The sequence below is a fragment of the Typha angustifolia genome, chromosome 15 (assembly GCF_048772165.1).
Source record: "Typha angustifolia cultivar Huaian chromosome 15, ASM4877216v1, whole genome shotgun sequence".
In the NCBI taxonomy this organism is placed as follows: domain Eukaryota; kingdom Viridiplantae; phylum Streptophyta; class Magnoliopsida; order Poales; family Typhaceae; genus Typha; species Typha angustifolia.
The window spans coordinates 5230518-5252741 of NC_133253.1; the positions used below are offsets into that span (position 1 = coordinate 5230518).

At 39.9% G+C, this 22224-nt stretch overlaps 1 protein-coding gene across 23 annotated transcripts; it reads left to right on the top strand.

Moving 5' to 3' along the window:
* The first annotated feature begins 1255 nt into the window (after window positions 1-1255).
* On the top strand, window positions 1256-15269 carry LOC140779590 (UTP--glucose-1-phosphate uridylyltransferase-like). Of its 23 annotated transcripts, none has more exons than XM_073124729.1 (16): window positions 1308-1523; window positions 1608-1655; window positions 1760-2025; window positions 2271-2369; window positions 2537-2880; window positions 2954-3030; window positions 4350-4423; window positions 4574-4631; window positions 4737-4783; window positions 4858-4923; window positions 12470-12583; window positions 12681-12737; window positions 12830-12913; window positions 13145-13249; window positions 14407-14478; window positions 14566-15269. In XM_073124729.1, exons 11-16 carry the CDS (start codon window positions 12560-12562, stop codon window positions 14590-14592), a joined length of 369 nt encoding a protein of 122 aa, XP_072980830.1. In that variant the 5' UTR covers window positions 1308-1523; window positions 1608-1655; window positions 1760-2025; window positions 2271-2369; window positions 2537-2880; window positions 2954-3030; window positions 4350-4423; window positions 4574-4631; window positions 4737-4783; window positions 4858-4923; window positions 12470-12559; the 3' UTR covers window positions 14593-15269. The 23 variants fall into 23 exon arrangements, 19 of the variants coding, with proteins under 19 accessions (XP_072980828.1, XP_072980830.1, XP_072980834.1 ...); XM_073124733.1 differs by having other exon boundaries at window positions 4361-4423; XM_073124738.1 differs by having other exon boundaries at window positions 2537-2604.
* Window positions 15270-22224: the final 6955 nt, after the last annotated feature.

A 22224-nucleotide genomic window follows, 5' to 3' on the forward strand; every position in this document is an offset into this window, starting at 1 on the left:
TTGTTGGCTTCTATTGGTAACGGTTGCAATATATGAGTTTTAATGTGAATTTGGTCGTGCTTTCGGGTGGCCTTTCCTCGTTTTAGATGTAGGAAACAGACCCGTTCCAAAATTTCCAAATTTGGAATGAGGTAAGGCGTTTTAATAATTTCCAAATTTTCCATTTTAGAGTCAAAATAATACATCACTCGTTCCACACAGCAAACAGAACCACAGATCTTTACAAGATAGAGAGAGAAAACGTAAAAATTTAAAATAATATAAATGAGTTCATATTGAGCGGACAATGGTGATATTTTATTAATTACCACAAATTTTAGATGATATGTCATTGTATCATAGTTTTACCAAAATTATAAATATTGGAATATCGAAGAATAATACCGGCATTTAAGAAATGCCGATAAAAACTGACTCATAAAAAAACAAAACTAACAAAATAAAAATAAATAAAAATTTAAAAATAAAAATAAATAAAAATAAAAAAATAAAAAAAGTAAAAAATAAAAAATCAGCGTTTTAATAATTTCCAAATTTTTCAGCGTCAAAACATTACATGACTCTCCAGTTCCACAGAAACAGATCTTTAAACACACCGCACGTCTCCTGGTAGATGCCCACTAATCCGCTTCATAGTTATCATTAGGCGGGCGGGGCCAACTTCGAGCTGCGCTTTTTGGGCCAATTGGGCTTAAGTATTTGTTCACGGCCCCACCCACCAATTACTTGGGCCGGGCCGAGCTAAAATAGTCTAGCCCGTTATCGCCCGTCGGCCCGTGAGAGATCGGGCTAGTCGGTCGGGCCAGGCCGGCTCGGCCCACCAATCACTCGGTCCAACCTATATTTTAGCTTATTTTAGAATTTTTTTACTATTAGCTTATTTTTTAAAAAAATATTTCTATTTCTCTATTTAAAAAATAATTAAAATAAATTAAATTTTTTTAATGGTATGCTTAAAATAATGCAAAATGGTACAGTACCAAAATTTTCACTGTAGCAATGGTAAATTACTATAGCAGAATGGGCAAAGTACTCTAGGCATGCTAATGTAGCAGAACAGGCGGGCCTAATTGTGGGCCAAATGGGTGGGCTTCCGGGCCGGGTCGGGCAGAAAAAGGACTCGTCCATGGGCAGTTCGAGCTCGGGCTGGGCCTAAACTGGGTCCGGGCCCCGGCTGGGCACTGGCTGGGCGTTTGATAAGTCTAGCTTCACCCCGCCCCTTCGCACGTGGTATGAAGCCCCACCCCAAACCCAATTGACATCGAGCTCCCTAATTAATTATTAGAGTTCTTTCTTTTGGTAATTATTTTTTTCTTGATTCCGTTTCTTATTTCTCTCTTGATTCCGTTCTTTATTTCTTCTCTCGAATTCACTTCTCTCCTTCAGTTAATCACAATCTCCAATGGCGGCCGTCTCTTCTACTCCTGTCGGTATGAATGAGAAGCTCGCTCTTCTACTCCTGTCGGTACGAATGAGAAGCTCGCGAAGCTTCGCTCTGCTATCGCTGGTTTCGATCAGATCAGGTGAAGAATCTCTTTGGTTTCATCTTTTAATCTGAGAGATCTCAGATTGATTGCATTTGATAGTATTTTTCCTCTTCTTGACAGTGAAAACGAGAAATCTGGCTTCATCAGCCTCGTCTCTCGATATCTAAGGTAGGTCGGATCCGATTTAAATCATCTGCATGCTTTTTTGGGTAATTAGATCTTGGAATTGGGGTTTGAGATGTTATTTTCTGGTTCTGATGATGCGATTGAAGTGGAGACGCGGAGCAGATCGAGTGGTGTAAGATCTAGACCCCGACTGATGAATGATGGTGTCTTATAAGAGCCTTGCGCCTCCTCCCGAAGGTTTTATCTGAGGATTTTGATAGATTCGAATCACATGTAAATCTGTTAATCGGCAAGTCATTCAGTGGTGTCAAACACCCCATCTGATGGGGCCAAGGCATCTATATCAGTTGATGACGATTTGCCTAATTACACTTGTGCCAATTACCTCAAACTTCCTCTGTATTCAACCAAGGTTTGCCATATTATTGCTATAAGTTCTTTCAGCAATTTCCTTTTCCTTCAAGAAGCTGTACATAGTCTTTTATAAATGAATATATACCAATATCCACCTACAACATAATGTGGTTAGCAAAACATTCTCAATGAGGATGCCTTCAAGGTATAGTTGAATATAGTCGACTTATCGTATCTTAGTTTTTTGGGCTCATCATATATTTTGTATGTATAATTGATGGATAGAAGTGTATTTTTATTTAGTATCAGGTTTAGCGTGACATTAGACAAGGCTTTGGCATTCTTGCTTCCAAGTACCCAAAGGAGACAAATGCCTCTTATTCTTTCCAAGAGCCTGCAGAGGTAACTACTTGTGGTCATTCTCCTCCTGACTTTATTTCTTCAGATACTTCAGTATAATATCAGGGTCCATTTCTCCTTTTGGACCACATGATGAATATGTGATTTTTTGCTTGCATTAGAAGGAAATTTTTTGTTCTGCAATTGACTTGTTTTAACTCTATTGACAGAAAAAGGAGATGAGTTACAGAATGGATTAAAAGTTTTAGAGCAATATGCAAAAATACTTGATACACGGGTAAGTCTTGGTCTTCGATTTGTGGCATTTTTTTTATTACTCTGGCTCACCGGAAAGTTTTAGTTCCATGCTATCTTTTTTAATTATCTGTCATATATTGTATTTGTCATGAATTTTCTCAAAATGCAGTAATTCTTGATAACCTCCGATTCTCTTTCTCACACTATTTTCCAGCAACTTTATTTTCAGAATAACTTCTAACTTTAGAATCATGTTAATATAAATCGTGTCCTGTTGGAGGTGCTGCTGCAAAACGATAGCTGACCTTCTTACTTGGTAAAATTTCTTTTACTATGTAGGTTTACTGTAATTTTTTTTATTGATCTATTAATTTTACTTTAATTTTCAGGTCAACTTATGATGAAGTGGAAAACAGTAGCAAATTTTGGATGTATTGGGTGTTTCATCTTTTATATTAAGAACCTTGTAATGTCTTAGAATTACTTTCTTTTGGTATATAATCACTTTCGGATGGTTGTAAACATTATCTCATGTCTAAGTGTATGATTATATACTTAACTTTTCTGGATAGTTGTGGATATGTACATATACTTGCATCTTTCTTTGAAAATTTTATGAAAGATATTACATTTGCAAACTTGTTTATCTGGCTGTCTTTTTTATATAGATATAGAATTTTGTTGGTACTAGTATTTTGATTGCAGTATGCCACAAAATATTTGATTTCAGCATAATTATAGTGCCACAAAAATGAAAAATAATGATATAAACATGCCAATCAGTTTAAGTGGCATTTTTGTAAATGCCACTAAAGCATATAAAAGTAATAGAAAATCTATACTGGAATTTAGAAAAAAGACACTAATTATTGGTTGTTTACCGGCATTTGATTAAATGCCACGAATTATATCTACACCGGCATTTATAAAATGCCACTATATTTACCGGCAATCAGTGAAATGCCACTAATTGTTAAGATATTTATCGACATTTTTGCTGATTGTCGGCAAAACCTTTCACCGACAGTTGAAAATGCCATGAAAAGTAATGTAAATGTCATTGTTTATAACTTTCGTCGGCACATTATATGCAGTTGAATAGAATGAAAATGCCGGTATTGACCAACACCGACATGGCTTTTAGCGGCATTTTGTTAAATTTCGGTATTGATCTATAGTGGCATTTTGACCACTTTTAGTGGCATTTTCTGATTGGCTGGTAAGTTGCTTCCAATGATTTTGACTCAATAATGTTCCGTGGTGCAACATTTCATTTTCATTGTTGGATAACATATTGTATAAAATAATTTTGATCACATTTACATCCTTGTTCAAGGTATTCTTTCAAACTTTTTACGTATTTTAATCCATCATTGGCTCAATTTATTAACATCTATAGGATTGCCTAAATGAGTAATCTTTGGTACTACAAGGATCAGTACATTAGGTTGATTTTTAGCAGGTTTATAGTTCTTTATGTAGACTCACTATAAATTAGTACATATTCTAAATTATCTTCAGAACTGGTATATATTTCAACATGCACGCAGTAGAGAAAGGAACAACTGATCATATTTTATTGCTGCATTAGAAGCATTTTGGGATCACTTATATGACTTTTCTTTCATTCAGCTCTTTTTTGGGCAAGTTTTCTGTCATTAGCGCTATCATATCTATTCTAGTTTTTCCAATCAATTTTGGGTTTTCTTTCCCTCTCATAGCACTTCTACCTGAATGAGACAAAGTATTTTGAGATCTTACTCTGTCTTCTGTTTGAATGGGAAGGTATCCTCCAGGCCATGGTGATGTATTTCCCATCCTTAATGAACAGCGGAAAGCTTGATGCCTTGCTATCTTAGGTTAGCATTGGAAAAGAATATAACAGTTATGCAAGCTATGTTATGGTTTCATTCATTTCTAAATTTTAAGTTTGAATCTTTTAAATTTTAATATATTCCTTTGTGTAGTTATTGATCTAATCATCTAATACTCTATTTATCTCCTTTCAGGGCAAGGAGTATGTCTCCATTGCGAACTCAGACAACTTAGGTGCTATTGTTGGCATTAGTATCCTTATGTGGTTTACATCTACTTTTATGTACTTCCCTGGTTGAAGTGTGGTTTGTGGATTTTTTTTAAGTCACATGTCATATCCTTGACTGGCTAACTCAGAGATCCTAAATTATTTGATCCACAGCAAGAATGAATACTGTATGGAGGTATTTAGCTCTTTCATTGCACTTGATAATTAGAATGCCATGAGGCCATATTCAAGTTTTGTATTGCTGCTTAGGTTACTCCAGAAATTTTGGCTGATGTTAAGGGTGGCGCACTGATCTCATAGGAAGGAAGAGTTTAGGTACATGGTGTATTCTTCTTTCCATGCTAAGCTTTAAACCTTCCCCCTTCATATGCCACATTAATGGTTGCATCGCACTTGGTATCATCATTAGATTGGAACTAGTATTCACATTATTCAACCACTTTTATTCGATAGCCATGTTCTTGTTATGATCAAATTTTGTGTCTCAAATATGTGATCAACATATATGAAGATCTGTATGTAAATCATTTGTATTGAACAATATCAGCCTCTCTGTACTCTTCTCTTCCATTATGCTAACTTGCTAAGCCCTCTAAGTCATGTCATGTTAAACTACTATTTCCCCCTTAAAGAAATTTTATTTACGCAGCCAAATTCTTTTCTTGTGGAGTTTTAGTTCTTACTTTTCTTCATTCATCTATATTAAGCATTCTAAAATTTTCTTATTCAGAATTTGCAGCTTTTGGAGATAGCACAACCCATGTAAGTTATCATATCACAGTGATTGTTCATTTGATGTGTCAATGATATTAGAAGTCCTCCTTTGCCTGTCCAAAAGCTGCATCAACCCATGAATGAAAGGGTAATTAGTGGCATTCACGTTCTAAATTTTCTTAATTTTCTTACATCTGGATCGGTCTAGATCTGGTTCGTAACATTAGTATTAGAGCCGATGTTCCTTCGATAATGGTAAACACATAATCCAAAGCTAACCCAGGGGATATCGCAGTTATGAAGGACCAAGAATTCGTCTTCATCCTTGTGGAGGTTTCCTCGACGTCACCAGCAACCGTTGATGACAAGCCACCGGCGTGGACGAAGGCAATATTTAAAAAAAATTTGGCCAAATCGAAGAAGAGTTCTGAGAGGATTGAGAAGGCTCTCCAAGCCTTAACGGCAGCTATCCAGACTCTATACCACCCACCTTTAAGCACTAATAATGGTGAAACCGTGGAGACCATTCGACTGCGACAACCATCCCTCCGGTAGTCTCGTGACTTAAGGTTCTAATGACTCTAGTTTCACCTAAATTAGAGGTCGGGATGAAAAGTTAAAAATAAAATAGTAGAGATAGGTCAGAATAGAACATAATGGTAAATATCCGATGTTGCGACTGTCGTTGGAGAGTAATGGACGGCCAAGGGTGGTGGTGGGCGGCCCTAGGGTAGGATTGCTGCTAGAGGAAGATGGTGGCTAGGGTTTAGAAGCTTTGGAGGTTCTACAGCAATGAGACTAGATGGACTTTCTGGTGGTCGGGCGTGTCATAGTGCGTGAAAAACTGTTCCGCTAGATAGGTCCAATCTAGCGGGTCTCTAGAGAATTTTGTGAAAATCAATCTTGACGTCTGAGCTTGGATCCCAAAATGAGGTCTGGCATCGCCGGCGAAGTGAGCTCGTGGTCGAGGTTGGTCACGTGGGTCATAGGCCCATAGGTTCGGCTCATGATGCACCCGGGCTGCACGCTGGTTCGACTCGATCTGATGACATAGGCTCACCGGGTCATTCCACCATTTATCCTCTGGCTTGTACTCGTGCTCGAGGTCATGTCCATGGGTAGTAAACTCGGAAGTATCATATCTAATGGATTTAGAATAAAGTACATCGGAGATCCGGATGGAATGTTATGGTTAAAATAGTGGAGCAAGGTCAGAACGGGACAAAACGGTAAATATCCAATGTTCCGACGGTCGTTGGAGAGTGGTGAACGACTAAGGGTGATAGTGGACAGCCGTAAAGTAGGGTGGCTATTGGTAGAAAAAGGTGGCTAGGTTTTGGGAGATCGAAATGTTTCTACGACTATAATCTACTTCTAGAAAAATAAAGGCGATCTAATAGCTAAGTTAAAAAATAAAGACGAAAAGAATGATTTGGCTAAACTTAGGTTCATTAAATAATTATTATTAACACATGTTCCACTCCTATTTATAGGAGTAAAAATTCTAGCGGATCAGATTCAAATGCAGATTTTCTAATTTATTTGAAATTCAAAACAATAAGATAAAATTAGCTAACTTGATTTGACTCGACTCGACTCTCATAGTTGGATCATAATGTTAAGGCCCAATCTCGGTTACCTGATCAAGTTCGGGTGTAGGAAAACACTTTGCGTAGTCAGAGAAAAATATTCGTCAAATATTCTCTCATAGCCAGGAATTTACAAAACCAGATGGGTTTGTTCCGTATATTCTTGATCTACATTTTTAGTATTTATACCTTTCACAGATTCGGATTGTAGCTAGGGCGAAAATAGGCAGAATTACTGTGCAGGTGAAGATGACAAGTGGTGGTGATGGAGTGAACGTAGGTAATAGGTATGGTCTGCACGAGGTGCCGTTGGACGAAGGAAGAGGGGGGAGAAGGTGGTCGGTATCCCAAGAATGATGGAGGGTCTAACAAATGATAGAGGCTAGGGGTAACCGACGTCAAGGTTGCGCACGGCTAGGGTTTGAGCGAGAAGGGAGAAGATTCATAATAGAGAAAGAAGAAAGGTTAACTAAATATTCATCGATAACCACAATAAGGTTGCCTTTCACATCTTAAGAGGCTAACTTAAAAGCAAATAAATAAATGATAAACCTAAAAATGTGTATTTTCACTAAGCGCGTTTGAATGGGCAATTTATGTTCTTTATATGTGCAAACATATGCAGGCGTTCGAACGAGCAAATCGCGTTCTCTGTATGTGTGAATATATGCAAGTGTTCGAACGGGCAAATTGCGTTCTCTATATATGCGAACATATGCAGGCGTTTGAATGGGCAAATCGTGTTCTCTGTATGTGCGAACATATGCAGGCGTTTGAACGGGACGTTTGAATTTGATCTCCATGCATTCGAACGTGACAACCAGAATTCTTATTCTTCATGAAAATTAAGAATCTAAAACATGACAGGGATTCATAAGTCATAGCCATGCACGAGATAACTCAGTCTAGTCCGAATCACATCACTCCACCATGTTTCCGCTCACTTTGTTCTCAAAGTGCAAATTCGGGGAAGCGGTCCATTAATATTGCTTCGGGTTTCCATATGGCTCAATCTTGTGTTTGGCCTTCCCAACTCACCAGTACATCATGTCTGACCCTTCTTTTTGCTAAGACCTTTTCTAGTGTGAGCTTGATCTCGTCAGCTTTGAGCTCGAGTAATTCGGGTGTTACCAACTCCATTGGTCCAACTTGGGCTCTCAAGCTAGACACGTGGAAGACCGGATGAACTCGTGATGTCTTGAGCAAGTCTAGCCTATAAGCCACTGCTCTCACCTTCTATTGAATCTGAATTGGGCCAAAAGAATGATGCGCTAGCTTTTGATTTAGGATAGGACGCACCGAAAAATTTGTTAGTTTGAGCCAAACATAAACCCAATCGGCCACTTCATAGCTTCAATCTTGGTGCATGCAGTCATAAATTTGCTTCATTCAGTTCTGAGCCACTGCTAGATGAAGCTTGAGCCGTTTGAAAACCTCATCTCGTTCTGAGCCTATAAGCCACTGCTCTCACCTTCTATTGAATTTGAATTGGGCCAAAAAAATGATGCGCTAGCTTTTGATTTAGGATAGGACGCACTGAAATTTGTTAGTTTGAGCCGAACATAAACCCAATCGGCCATGTCATAGCTTCAATCTTGGTGCTTGTAGTCATAAAATTGCTTCATTCAGTTCTGAGCCACTGCTAGATGAAGCTTGAGCCGTTTGAAAACCTCATCTCGTTTTGATAGCACCAAGTCCACTTCGGAGCAATCCGGTGGACTCAATCTCTCAAAAGACCGCAATATGGGTGGTGTGCATTATTATCCCAATGGCAGTGTGGTGAGCCGTATTATAAGGCCACTCAACCCATGATAAATAAGCTAGTCACTTCTTGAGTTGCTCCCTGGCAAAACATTTCAAATATTGTTCAATACAGCGATTGACAACCTCAGATTGCCCATCAGTTTGAGAATGATACGCCGAGTTCATCTTGAATTTAGCTCCTCGTTGCTTGAAGTATTCTTGCTAAAAGTGACTCAGGTTTAGTATGAAGTGGAGGCAATGTCCTTTGATAAAGGGGTGGCTCCATCAGTGGTGCAATCCGAGTGTGAACGGGGAGCTTAGTTGCTGCCGTGTTCCTTGGTACGTCCAAGAAGACTTGAGTCATCGCTTCCATCGATGCTTGCATGGCTTGCTGTGTCTTCATCATATCGACAAACATCTTTATCAGATTTGAGTTGATGGAAGTCAAGAGAGGTCCCGATCGGTGTGCTAGGGTTCGTCTCAGATCTAACCACATTCGTGGCCTCTTCTTCAATAGAGGTGCCTTTATTGGGTTTTGACACCGTGGATATGGTTGTTGGCATGTTGTTCGAGGGATGGTGGCTTTGATACCACTTGTTAAGGCCCAATCTTGGTTACCCGATCAAGTTCGGGTGCAAGAAAGTACTCCATGCAGTCGGAGGAAAATATTCTTCCGTAGTTAGAAAATTATGAAATTAGATTGGTTCGTTCCATATCTTCCTTATCTACGTTTTTGATATTTACGTCTTTTGCAGATTTTGACTGTAGCTAGGGTGAAAATAGGTAGAATTAGGGTGGAGGTAAAGATGATAGGTAGTGATGGAGTGGATGTAGGTAATAGGTAAGGTTTGCACAAGGTACTATTGGATGAAGAAGGGGGAGGGGAGAGAAGGTGGTCAGTATCCCAAGGGAGGGTTCGACAGTCGATGGAGGCTAGGGGTAATTGGTGTCGAGATGCTTCACAACTAGGGTTTGAGCGATGAGAGGAGATTCAGAATAGAGGAAAAAGAAAGGTTAATTCAATATTCATCGATAACCACAATAAGAAGGTTGCCTTTCACATTTTAAAAGGCTAAACTAACAAACAAAACAAACAAATGATAAACTTAGAAATAGTCTCTGTATGTGCGAACGTATGTGGGCATTCAAACAGGCCATTCTAATGCAACTTTCCCGCGTTCGAACGTGATGACTAGAATTCTTATTCTTTGAGAAAATTAAGAAACTAAAACATGAAAGAGATTCATAGGTCGTATGCGTGCACGAGATGACTCAGTCTGATTCGAATTATATCACATAACAATTTACTATGCTTTCGACATCTTGTCCCAAGGTGACTAGTACGCGAGCTAGAATTTTTAATTTATGTCGTGCTTGTAGGCGCATGAGTCTGCATGCAAATACAACTCAATTAGCTGACGCTGGACTATTGGTTTGTTTCATCAATTGTCCTCGGGCTCTAAGTGACACTCATGAGTTCCCAACTGGTTCCCGAGAATTGGTCAAGTTGGATTGCGAAAATTTAGCATGCCTCGAGATACGTGCACACTATTTCTCCCATAGGATTGCCCTAATCCTAACCCTAAGGCTGAAATTATTTTTCGACCTAGAGGCGGCGCCGCTGTGGACTACATGGGCATTGGTGGCGGCTGGGCAAGATTGTGGGCCATCGGCAATCGACCGCCTGGTGATCCTTGCAGCGATTGAGTGGTAGTGAGGGGTAGTGGAAGCCTATTATCGAGCTCAAGCTTGGGTTGAAGCAACAGCAACCATGGCGCCTCGCTGATGGGTCCTCTAACCCCCGGTGGCTGCAGTTGGTGGCCATAGCTCCATTGCTGTGAAGCCCATGTGTCTGAGATGCCGGCGAAAGCCAACTCAATGTGGCTTCGCTCGAGCAATTTTGCTATGAGCGTGACTGTCGGTTCAACATTGCAACGGTCGCCGGCAGCTGGGGTGGCCACCATAGTCTTATAGTCGACCAGTGGGAGCCGACCGTGGCCTCTGGTGGTCGTTGGAATACCGAACCCGCGGCCACCTGTCATAGTTTTGCTGTAGCAAGGAGGGTCATTGACGATGCTCTTTTAGCCTTCTGCTATGGCTGCCGTCGGCCTGGCTCAAGTGCGGGGATTTCATGGAAGGGATCGGACATCGAAATCAAGGCCAATAGGGGGTGGATTGCCGCAGGTGGAGAAGATGACGTTGGGGCCATCACGGCTAGCTGGTCCGGTATTGCTGCAGCAGTGTTTTGGGTCTGTAGTGGATCGGGGGCTTCCACCGTAGCCGAAGGAGGGGCTGGTTCCCTCCCTTATGGCTTGGATTTGCCTCACCGCGGGGGGCTGGTTCCAACGTGGCCAGTGGTGCTGGCAATGCAGGTGGGTGGTAATGAGCCCGTATAGCTGCCGTCAAGGTCTAGAGAGCTTTCTTGATACTTTCAAAGCCCTCCTTCGATGGATCTCTCAGCGAGTCCACAAACTATTAATGTCTTCGCTCACGCTAGAGGCTCGTTGTCAATGGTTGCTGATGGTACTGAGGAAACTTCCAAAGCGATGGAGATGAACTCTTGATCCTCCATGGTTGTGATCTCTCATGGGTTAGCTTTGGATCACGTTTTATTGTTGTTCAAGGAACGTCGACTATGATACCAATATTACGAACCAGATTTAGAACGATCCGTTCGCAGGATGATGCTGAGAGTTTTAGGGGTAGCAACCTCGGAAGTCTTGAATCTAAGAGTTTTGGAATTAGTCAATCGGGAATCTGGATGGAAAGTTATAGTTAAAATAGTGGAACAAGGTCAGAATGATAAATATCTGAAGTTGCAGCTATCGTTGGATGGTGGCGAACGGTCAAGGGTAGTGGACGATCGTAAAGTAGGGTGGCCGCTAGTGGAAGAATGTGGCTAAGGTTTTGGAGATCAGAATATTCCTACAGCTATGATCTACTCTTAGAAAGATAAATACGATCTAACGACTACGTTAAAAAATAAAAACAAAAAAATAGTGGCTAAACATAGATTCATTTAATTATTATTATCAACATATATCTACTCCTATTTATAGAAGTAAAAATCCTGAAGGATCGGACCTAAATGCAGATTATCCAATTTATTTAAAATTTAAAACAATAAGATAAAGCTAGCTAACTAATTTGACTTGACTCGGCTTGACTGACTCGACTCTCATAGTCGGATCATAACACACTCTAGCCTGTGCCATGTGCCAATATTCTAATGGCCGGCAAGTACCAACATGGCAAGTGTCGATGCCATCCTTGCCCACAACTATATCTCTGATAACTAGCTCGACTCCCTCTTGATGAATTGTTTCCCATGTTTGGTTTGTAACCTCAATCACCCTCGAGGTTAGTACTTTGCCTCTATGACTCTCGAGATAGCAATAATCACAATCATTACTTCTCTTGGAACTCTACCAAGATGAAAACTTTCAGTAGCACCTCTGCTCACAATGATGAAGGACTCCCTTTTTTATCTTCTCCAATAGTGTATGAATACTTCTCGAAGATGAAAACTTTAATCATTACTTCTCATTCAACATTGTTCATCCATTTGAACACTTTGGGAAATTTAGCTTCTTTTTTATGTTCATCTTTTGACAAACGTTCTGCTGCAACTCATACACAATAAACTAGGGAAGATCATGAATAACTTGTTTAGTCATGAATTTGCCAATTACAAAACCGAACATATTTGGTTTTTCTCTTGATCTAGGTCAATGAATTCAAATCAATTGAGAAGTTCAAGATTTTCAACACCAATAACCTGTATGTGAACTACTAATTTTATGCAACTTTTGCAGGGAACATCTCGATTGTAACTAACAGTACTAGCTAACAGATGGGTGAACTTGAAGGCTATTAAATGGCTTGTTGAAGCCGATGCACTCAAAATGGAGATTATTCCAAATCCTAAGGTAATTTGGAATTTGAAGATTATTTGAAAAGTTATTACATTTTTCCAAAACATCAAGAAAGCAAAAAATAGTATGCTGATGAAGCAGTAAGTTCTAGGAAGTGGATGGTGTGAAGGTTCTTCAATTGGAGACAGGAGCTGGAGCAGCTATTCGGGTACTTTTTAAAATAATATTTGCTTCTAAATTTTTGTATGATATCATGAGAAAATCTTATTATCCAACACTTTCTAATGGTTCTTGAATCAGTTCTTCGAGCATGCAATTGGAATTAATGTTCCCCGGTCGCGATTTCTGGCAGTGAAGGCGACATCAGATCTACTGCTTGTGCAGGTTTATATGGATCCTATCTGTCTATATGATGAAAAAACCAATTTGGATTTTTTTCTTTTTTTAAAGCTTAAAAAGAGTAATACTTTACAGTCTGATCTTTATACCTTGGTTGATGGCTTTGTTATACGTAGCAAAGCAAGATCAAACCCCTCAAATCCCTCCATTGAACTTGGGCCTGAGTTTAAGAAGGTAAGATGTCGGGCAGTGAATAACTCATTCCAATAATTGCAGGTTGGTAACTTCCTTGCTCGCTTTAATTCCATTCCCAGCATTGTCGAGCTTGATAGACTGAAGGTTTCTGGTGATGTATGGTTTGGTGCTGCCATAGTGCTCAAGGTAATTTGGAAGTGATTACATTGCTTCTCATTATGCTATTAATAGTTGATATATCAATTTCATGTCTTGTTTGAATTTCATTCTATTTTGTCATGTTCTATAACTTTTAGTGGATCTTGCTCAAAAGTTTGCTCTATAAGACATCATAGTAAATACTTTTGCAAGGAGGACATTATCATCTTCATGCAGTTGAAGAATTGTATCAAGTTAGCTATGATATTTTAAAAAGGACTTCAAGAAAGAAATTGGGTGATAGAGAACAGGTGATCAACCTTGGTGGCTTTGCCCAGTAGGCTTGTGAAAAGCTTGACTTGACTGCAGGAGATACAGGATGTGTGTTCTACCAGGGTTGGCTCAGTTGCTACGCCATTGTTGGGTCTCTGTTTAGAAATAAATGTAGGGAGACTGGAGAGAACAATAACTGCAAGGTCCCAACAGCTACAGCAATGGAACAAGCTGCAACATATTGTTTGTTGCTCCAGCAATAGATAAGGCAATCACCCAGAAGAAGTACTAGCTTGTGTTGGACCTATGATTAGTAGGATCCCATGCCCAACTAGTTTCCAAATAAAATCATAGTGTGAAATGGGACGAAAAGTGAAGACCTTAAAGATTGTCTCCTTCACATATCAAAGGTCCGAAAAGTCAGTAGCATAGTGTACTGATCTGGGTGCAAACATGAACTGAATGACTAGGTATATTGCATTGGTGACAATTGTGACAGTGAGGTATATTGAACTCCTAACTTCAAAAAGAGAATAGCATCATGGGACTCTTGGTGGCATGACATTTTCCTTCAGGGGACTATCAACTGTTTTACGATCACTGATACATACTTGGCTTGAGGTAGAGAGCTCCTAAGAGGTAGAAGGATGTTAAGGTATCATCTATTGCAACAGTCTAATAATATTCTAAAATATTCTTGGAATATTTCAATATCGCAATATCATTGTTGGAGTATTTTTAAAACATTTATTCATTTGTATAGATGGTTCTTCGTAAGAGGCCAATTTCGATTTCGATTCCGATTCTAGAACTGATACTTAAAGCCTTGAATCTGATATATCCAACTTATCATAGGTGTCAGAAATAGTAGTAATTATTGATTTTATCTGGCTACTGAAGTACTGAATATTTGTTTATCTACTTTGCCAAAGGACAAGACGAGTATCACAGCAAAACCTGGGGTTAAGTTGGAGATTCCAGATGGAGCTGTGCTTGAGAACAAGGTGATAAGATTACCAAATACTATTCCCTCAGTCATTGTGTCCATAAACTTGAAGTACACTAATAAATCTGCATCTTGCTTGTTTCAGGAAATAAACGACCCTGAGGACTTCTGAGGATATGTTATCCTCCAAATTTGTTTTCATAATGTCACATAATTCTGTTAGCTGCTTTTTACTCAATGTGAGGGTGTGTCTGTAGCTTATATGCACCGTCGAGGTTATGCTTATTAGCTTATTTACCTCGTCAGAGTTTAAGATATCTATGTTCCTTCCAATGCTGCAAGGAGACAAGACATGAAAGTATTAATATTGGATTTGTGTATTCTTTTCAGTTCATAATTGATTTAGCGGTTGGATTTGCAATCAAGAAAACCAGCAGTTCGAGGAAACTGAAGGTTAATGGAAGAGATTGAAAGTAAATGGTAAGGGCGTGTTCTAGGTTACCAATAGGTGCCTCGCTCAGACTTGGTGCAATGAATATTTTTCATACATTTTTTTTTGGAGAGAAGTGAAAATTTAATCGTACCTTAATTAAAATGATGCTGCACATTTGAGAGCAACTTAGTGCATTATCCTATTGGCGACTTGGTGCATTATCCTATTGGTGACTTGGTGCAACGAACATTGTGGTCTGAACACTTGAGAGCAATTTTCCAGTGAGAGTGAAACTGTGGTCGCTTTCAAGGCACAATTTCTCACCAACAAGAAGGCTACCCTGGCCATTAGCAAGAGATTTATCCACTGAATGATTTAGAACTTCTGAATTTAATAAAGATTGAGACCTTTTTGACTTCGCACCAGAAGTAAGATTAAAAAAGAGAAACAAGGGTTGTGCAACAAAAAAAATAAATTGTAGTGATCATCTTGATTGGCAAACGAATTGCTTATCTCTACTTTGATGTTCTGCTACAAGAGAGGGCACCACTTAATAATGCACAAAAGAGAAATTCAATTTGCAAAAATGCAAGTTAACAGAAGAGAAACACAAGAGCCTGATGGAGACTTCATATCAGCATCAATTTTGGAATATTCTTCAGCATCCAAAATTTGAGTATCCTAACTAAAGGAAAAACAAAGACAATGGGTACCGAAGTAAGATTCTAGGTACCATCTTCAAGGTAACGATGATTGATGAAAATGCCAGAGATTGAAATGGTATATCATCAAGTGCAAAAAGTTGATATTCTTGGGACTCAGGACCCAGTGAAAAGTTGGGTGTCTTCAGTCTTGCTCGAAAAATGATGTAACTCTGTACTGCATATCAGATTGGAAACACATCAAGAGCTCCGCTCATAGTTAGACAAGTAATCAAATTTATTTTCTGACAGAACTATGCTTTCTCACCTGGCCAATGCGAGGAATATCTAACTGAGCAAAAGGTGAAAGTATTTCGACTTCTGCACATGCTTCTTCCAAGGTTTCCCTGGCTGCTGCTCCTGCAGCTGACTCCCCTACCTCCAAGTAACCAGCAGGAGGAGTCCTGTACAGCTGCTGCTTGTAAACAATGTAGACCAGCTAGACCGCATATCTAAATAGACCTACTTAACATATAATGTATAAAATAAGAATCAACTTGTTGTATGGCACTGAGAAATAACAAGTTGGCATGTCATACTGACTATACTGACACATGAAAATTTTATTAGCATTGTGGTAACAAAAGAGAAAAAAGAATGCAAGCTTATACTTTTAAAGACTAAATTAAGGATTTTCTATTCATCTTTTGGTATGAACTATGAAGTGCGCTTATAAAAGATGTTACTATATGTTTGCACTAAAAGATCATACTGTCAGCAGATTGCTTTTGAGAAGAGCTGTGCTGTTGATGCTTTAGAAGGAACCAATGCTAACAAGAAATCAATCAATATCTTGCCTATATTTTTTATCCCTTTTAAGGTGTAAGAATGCACCTCTCTTTTTAGCTCTGTAATGAAGTACCTCATTAGCTTCTAGTATCAATCTGGGAAATGTGATAATAATGAAAACATTTCAAACACAGGTAGTTCCATGATGAAGATACTGAACTGGTAGAAATTAGTACAGATGATATAAGAAGGAAGTAAATAATGTAACTTCACCTACAGGCATTTTATCTATTCGGTCTTTGTTGGCAGGATGTAAATTCTCTAGAAAAGTCGTGCAGCCCATAGTGAAGAATCAAAATTAGACAATGTAAACAAGATGTAGAGATTTGTAATAGAAGTGGTACCATCAGGAATTTCAGGTTGACTGGCTAGAACACAACTTATTTTAAAGAGGGCGATGAAATGTTTCTTATCTTGAATTGTGCAAAACTGTTAGATGCATGGCAACTTTACAGTTAATCAAAATGGTTCAGATGAGACCCAAATAATAATTTATAGCAGCCCAAGAAGAAAACAAGTCAACCAACAGTTTATTATCTGCCTACCAAAGGATAATTGAACAAAAGTAACTTCCAATAATCAAGGAAGAATAAAGATTAAAGAAAAGATAATCACCAAAGTCCATAAGATGGTTTGATCTTCCCTTTGCATAGCAAAACCTTGTTTTCATGCTCAACCAGACAGCCAACCACCTGCCAAAGAATGCACGTAAATAATGAGAAAAATAGCACTTAATGGACAGATATTTGGATGGATGAGATGTCAACACATTCAACAATTAAAATTAATGTTTTGTCACATAGCACAGATGTCAAACTTTGCCCAGATAACATCGGATATAGCAAATGGCATGAACACACCTGTTTTCATGGGTGAAATAATTGATATATTCATATTTTACTCATGTTTACCTCATTGGCCTTAAAATAGATGCCATGAATTGATGTAGTGGGAGAGATGTACTAGCATGATTTATGCAGTTTCTTACAGGTTTTTTTTATAGAACTCAGTGTGTTCTTGGTTTTCTAAATCCATTCCTCAAGAGAGAATGGATTATTAATTAGGAATATTTTCGGTATTGCTTGAGAAGGAATATCAAAGAAATAAGCTCTGCTCACTTCAGAGATAACTTTTTTCTTATTATGGAATATAATCTTTTATTCTAGAATAATAGCAAATATCATAATAGCCTTATTCTATGACACAAACATTATTTATCAAAATTATATATTATACCACATACTAACTCAATTATTAATTTACTCTTGATATCTATATCACCAATCTATTTTATATCAAACCAAAGGGTATTCATCATAATTTAATAAAAAATATTTTTCTCATATTTGATTTTATTTTATATCACATTATTTCACCCTTATTCTAGAATAATAGTGAACATAAAATTTAATCCTCATTCACATCTAAAATAGGGTTGAAATAGGAATAGTAATTCTTGTTTGTTATTATCAAAATGACGAATTAATTTTAAGAATAACTATTCATGTGTTCACTTCTATTCTAAAATAAGGGTATAATAATTATCTGTGATGTGATACAAAATAAAGGTAGAGAAAAAAGTTAACGCGTTGCTGCCCAACCCTCCTAGGCCAAGGATGCTATACTAGGCTCCACCGGGGGTGAATCATGGCGTAGATGGAGATGAACTGAGAACCACCAAAGCAGAGACGAACCGGGAGCAACATGGCCATATGATGACGAACACAAAGCTGCTCGTGAGAAAGAGGAAAGGAGGCGTCGTGACCCGGAGATTCACATCCTTCATCCGCCAGCAGTGAGGATGGAGCACCTAATCAACAATGGGCGCGACTATGGCATCCGCAGACAACCCACTCGGCTGAAATTTCCAATGTTTAATAGAGGTAATCCTATTGATTGGATTTTTCATGCCAAATAATACTTTTCATGTCATGACACACTGGAAGGAGCTAAGGTACCTATTGCAAGCTTTCATTTAGAGGATGCGGCGTTACATTGGTTCCAATCGGTACACGCCCACCAACCGTTCAACAATTGGATAGCATTCACTTTTGCTTTAGCTCGATGATTTGGAACTGTTAGATATGAAGATTATGGTGCTACACTCTCCAAATTGACACAAAAAACTACCGTGGCAACATATCAAGAAGAATTTGAGTGCTTTAGTATTCATTGCTTTCCAAGCTAGTCACAAGAAGCGTTGAAGAGCACATTTTTGGCGGGGTTGCACGAGGAGATAAAAGCCGATGTTATTTCATGCAGCCGCGGACTTTGATGGAGGTCTTTGAGATTGCCACAAGGATGGAATAGAAGTATACTACTTTTAAAGGGGCTATAAGGACATGTTGGACGTTGAAAGACAGCAAATATATGTTGCGGACGGTGCCCACACCCAGCGGCTCTAGCTCCATACCAAGACCACCGACATCCGCTTTTGGACAGTGGGGTACAATGAGACCGACGATCGAATTCAGAGGAGGCACGCAACTCAAGGGCCGATTCTCGTCACAAGCTCAAGTGGATGAAAAACGAGCCAAGGATTTGTGCTTTTGGTGCAACGAGCGCTACACTCCAGGGCATCGTTGCACCAAGGTTACGGGCAGTGTCATGTTGATTGGCAACTATGACGATGAGACTAAGGGGGATATCACAGATGAGGTAGTCGAAGAGGAGCTTAACGAGATAGTGGAGGATATGCAGGCTAAGATCTCGATGTATGCATAATCTGGCACTAGCGCCCCAAAGACCCTATGGGTGAAGAGGCTCATCTGAAAGCAGCGTGTGCACATCCTAATTGACACAGCGAGCACGCATAGCTTCTTGGATGAGAGTTTGGTACGGAGTATAGGACTCGAGGTCGAGCCCACCATTGGATTTGATATGACTATCGGTGACGGCACCCGCCTTAGAGCCAACAGTGTCTGTCGAGGAGTGGTGGTATGGGTACAAGGACATAGTTTCACCTTTGACTTGTATCCGCTAGCGCTTTGAGGAGCGGACATTGTGCTAGGCACTCAATGATTGGTAAGTCCCAATCTTGTCACATTTGATTTTTTACAAATGAGACTCACATTCCGAAGAAATAGACGTGTGGTGCGACTAGAGGGAATTCACACACAGATGAGCCCTTCCTTGCGGTCGTTGGTAGGAGCTTCACAGATAGGTGAGGTTGCTTACTTCTTTCAGCTGGCGCCAATAGAGCCTGAGACCCTCTGACTTAGGTACTTGTGCCAATTTGGATAGCTTATTAGCTAACTTTTATGGACTTTTTAAGGCCCCTCGAGGGCTACCACCTGTCAAGCACGCCAACCATAGGATCGAGATTGAACGAGAGGTCGAACTGGCCAACGTTTGGCCCTACCAATATCCACATGTCTCGAAGGAAGACATTTCTAGGTTGGTTGCGGAGATGTTAGAGCAGCGCATTATCCAGCCGAGTCGGAGTTCCTATTCCTCATCGATTCTGTTGGTGAAGAAGGACGGCTGTTAGCGTTTCTTCGTAGATTACCAGTGCTAAACGCCATAACTGTTAAGGATAGATTCCATATACTAGTTATAAAAGAGTTATTGGACGAGCTGACGGGAGCTTCATAATTTAGCAAGCTCGACCTTCCTGCGAGGTATCTCTAGATCTGAGTGCGTGCTGAGGACTTCCACAAAACAACATTCCAATTTCATGACAAACACTAAGTTTAGGGTAATGCAGTTTGGGTTGACGAATGCACCGACAACCTTCCATGGTTTATGAACGACATATTCCATCCACTCCTAAGACAGTATGTATTAGTATTCTTCGATGACATTTTGGTGTACAAAAAAACTTAAGAGGAGCACTTAGTTCACCTATGATCTGTACTGGCGCTTTTGGTAGACCACTCTCTCAAGGTGAAGTGAACTAAATACCTGTGAGGCGAGCGACATGTTGAGTACTTGGGAAACATCATTTCAGCGGAGGGAGTCGCGGCCGACTCGAGCAAGATGGCATGCATGCTCAGTTGGATGAAATCGACGGTACAGGAGTTCCGTTTCCTTGGCTTGATAGGCTACTATAGAAAGATCGTAGTATCACTGATGGCCTTGCTAAAAAAGGATGCCTTTGAATGGACTGATGTGATGTTTCATTGAAGTTTTGATCGAAACTGTAGTGCCAAAGGCATCAGCAATACAAATGGCTAAGTTGGACTCGAAGACACTATAGTTTTTTGGCAACTTTATCTTATTCATTGTTGGATAGGCCTCAAGCTTATCCACTGCTGGATAGATAATGGCAAAAGACGACACCTCGTCGATCTTATCCCTTCCCTTCTAAGTATCTATGATAAATATTTATTAGGGTAACTTAGTAGCTAAGTTTTCTTACCTATATAAAGAGCTTGAACTCACTACATTTATTCGATCTAAAGTTTGAGTAAATGAAAAAGAAGTAAGACTTCATCAAGATTACTTCTCTCTAAGTGTTAGTGAAAGCTTTCGCCCTTTCTTACTTCCATACTATCTTTACTTCGAGGCTTACTTCATCTTGTGAAGAAGTTGAAGCATCGCACAAACTTGCCAAAACGCTTAAAAATATTAAACTCGTGACAGGATGCTCTATTACAACAGCTCGAACTGACCAAGCTAGCGGCCCTATCCGTGCCTATCTTTCCCTTCTTGGATGACATCCGAACAACAGGAATCATTGACCCAGATATCTTGAGGATCTTGTAGGAAATAGAAGATGACCCGACGAGCCACCCTGGGCTTGTGAGCATAGGCGAATTGCTATTGGACCACGGGCGCATCCGGATACCCATGAACATGGGCTTACAGTGAAAAGTGATGGAGCATTTTCATTCCACCCCTGAGGCAAGACACGAGGGACTCCTACGGACTGACAGGAGACTACTACAAAGTCGTACATTGCCTCTAGTTCAGCAAGAGCTGAGGGCATTGTGCATGCTTGTGAGGTGTGCCAACGAGCAAAGACCGACTCACTGAGGCCAACAAGATTACTCCAGTCCTTGCTCGTGTCGAAGAGAATTTAGGATGACATTTTCATGGATTTCATTGAGGGCTTGCCCTCTATGAGAGGGTACTCAGTCATATTTGTGGTGGTAGATAGTGCACCCATACTCGGCGAGGACAGTGGCAAAGGTGTTCGTGTGTGACATTGCCAAGCTTCATGGCATGCCACGTTCGATAGTATCCGATCGAGACAAAGTCTTCATTAGTAGCTTCTAGACGGAGTACTTCCGGACAAAGTCTTCATCCATAATGCGTTGGATACGACAGAAGAATGGACTCCTCCTCCCTCATCTATATTATATATAACTAATATCTCATAAATGGCATCCCATTCTCTAAAATTATATAGAGAGAGAACGCAATATCTATCGAATTACAAAAGCCTTTGATCCTGATAAAATTTTCTAACATGCAAATCTTGAGAGGAGGAACCCAGTGCTGGGATAGGGAGGAGAGGTTGACTCCTCCAAGAAGGTGACGAAGGGAATGTGTTCGTGTGCAAGGAAGAGACAAAGATCGAGTGCAGCGCGTGTGACGACCGGAAGCCCTAACCGTTAGGCCGCAGTTTGGCTGTGGGTTGACGAACAGGGCCCAGTTAGCCCATGGGTCCGATACTCCGACATCTGTACTTTAATGGCACATGGGGTTGTACGAGCGTACACGTGTACACGTGGTGCAAAGTAGCCGGAAGTTTTTTGGAATTGCCGGGAAATAAAAAGAGGACACCAGATGGTCTGCAGTCCTGATCGTAGTAATTTGCTACATCTTGGTGCATGACTTCCCATGATTGGCTAAACTTCGATTTAAACTTTGTAGTTCTTTTCTTCGACTCCTCTGGATGTTGTCGTAAACCAAACAACTGCTGCCATCTTTGTAA

Coding starts and splice junctions, on each gene's coding strand:
- LOC140779590 (XM_073124727.1), top strand. CDS start 12,560: ATGGAGATTATTCCAAATCCTAAG. Junction 12,738..12,829: donor GAGCTGGAGCAGCTATTCGG/GTACTTTTTAAA, acceptor TTCTTGAATCAG/TTCTTCGAGCATGCAATTGG. Junction 12,914..13,144: donor CAGATCTACTGCTTGTGCAG/GTTTATATGGAT, acceptor CAATAATTGCAG/GTTGGTAACTTCCTTGCTCG.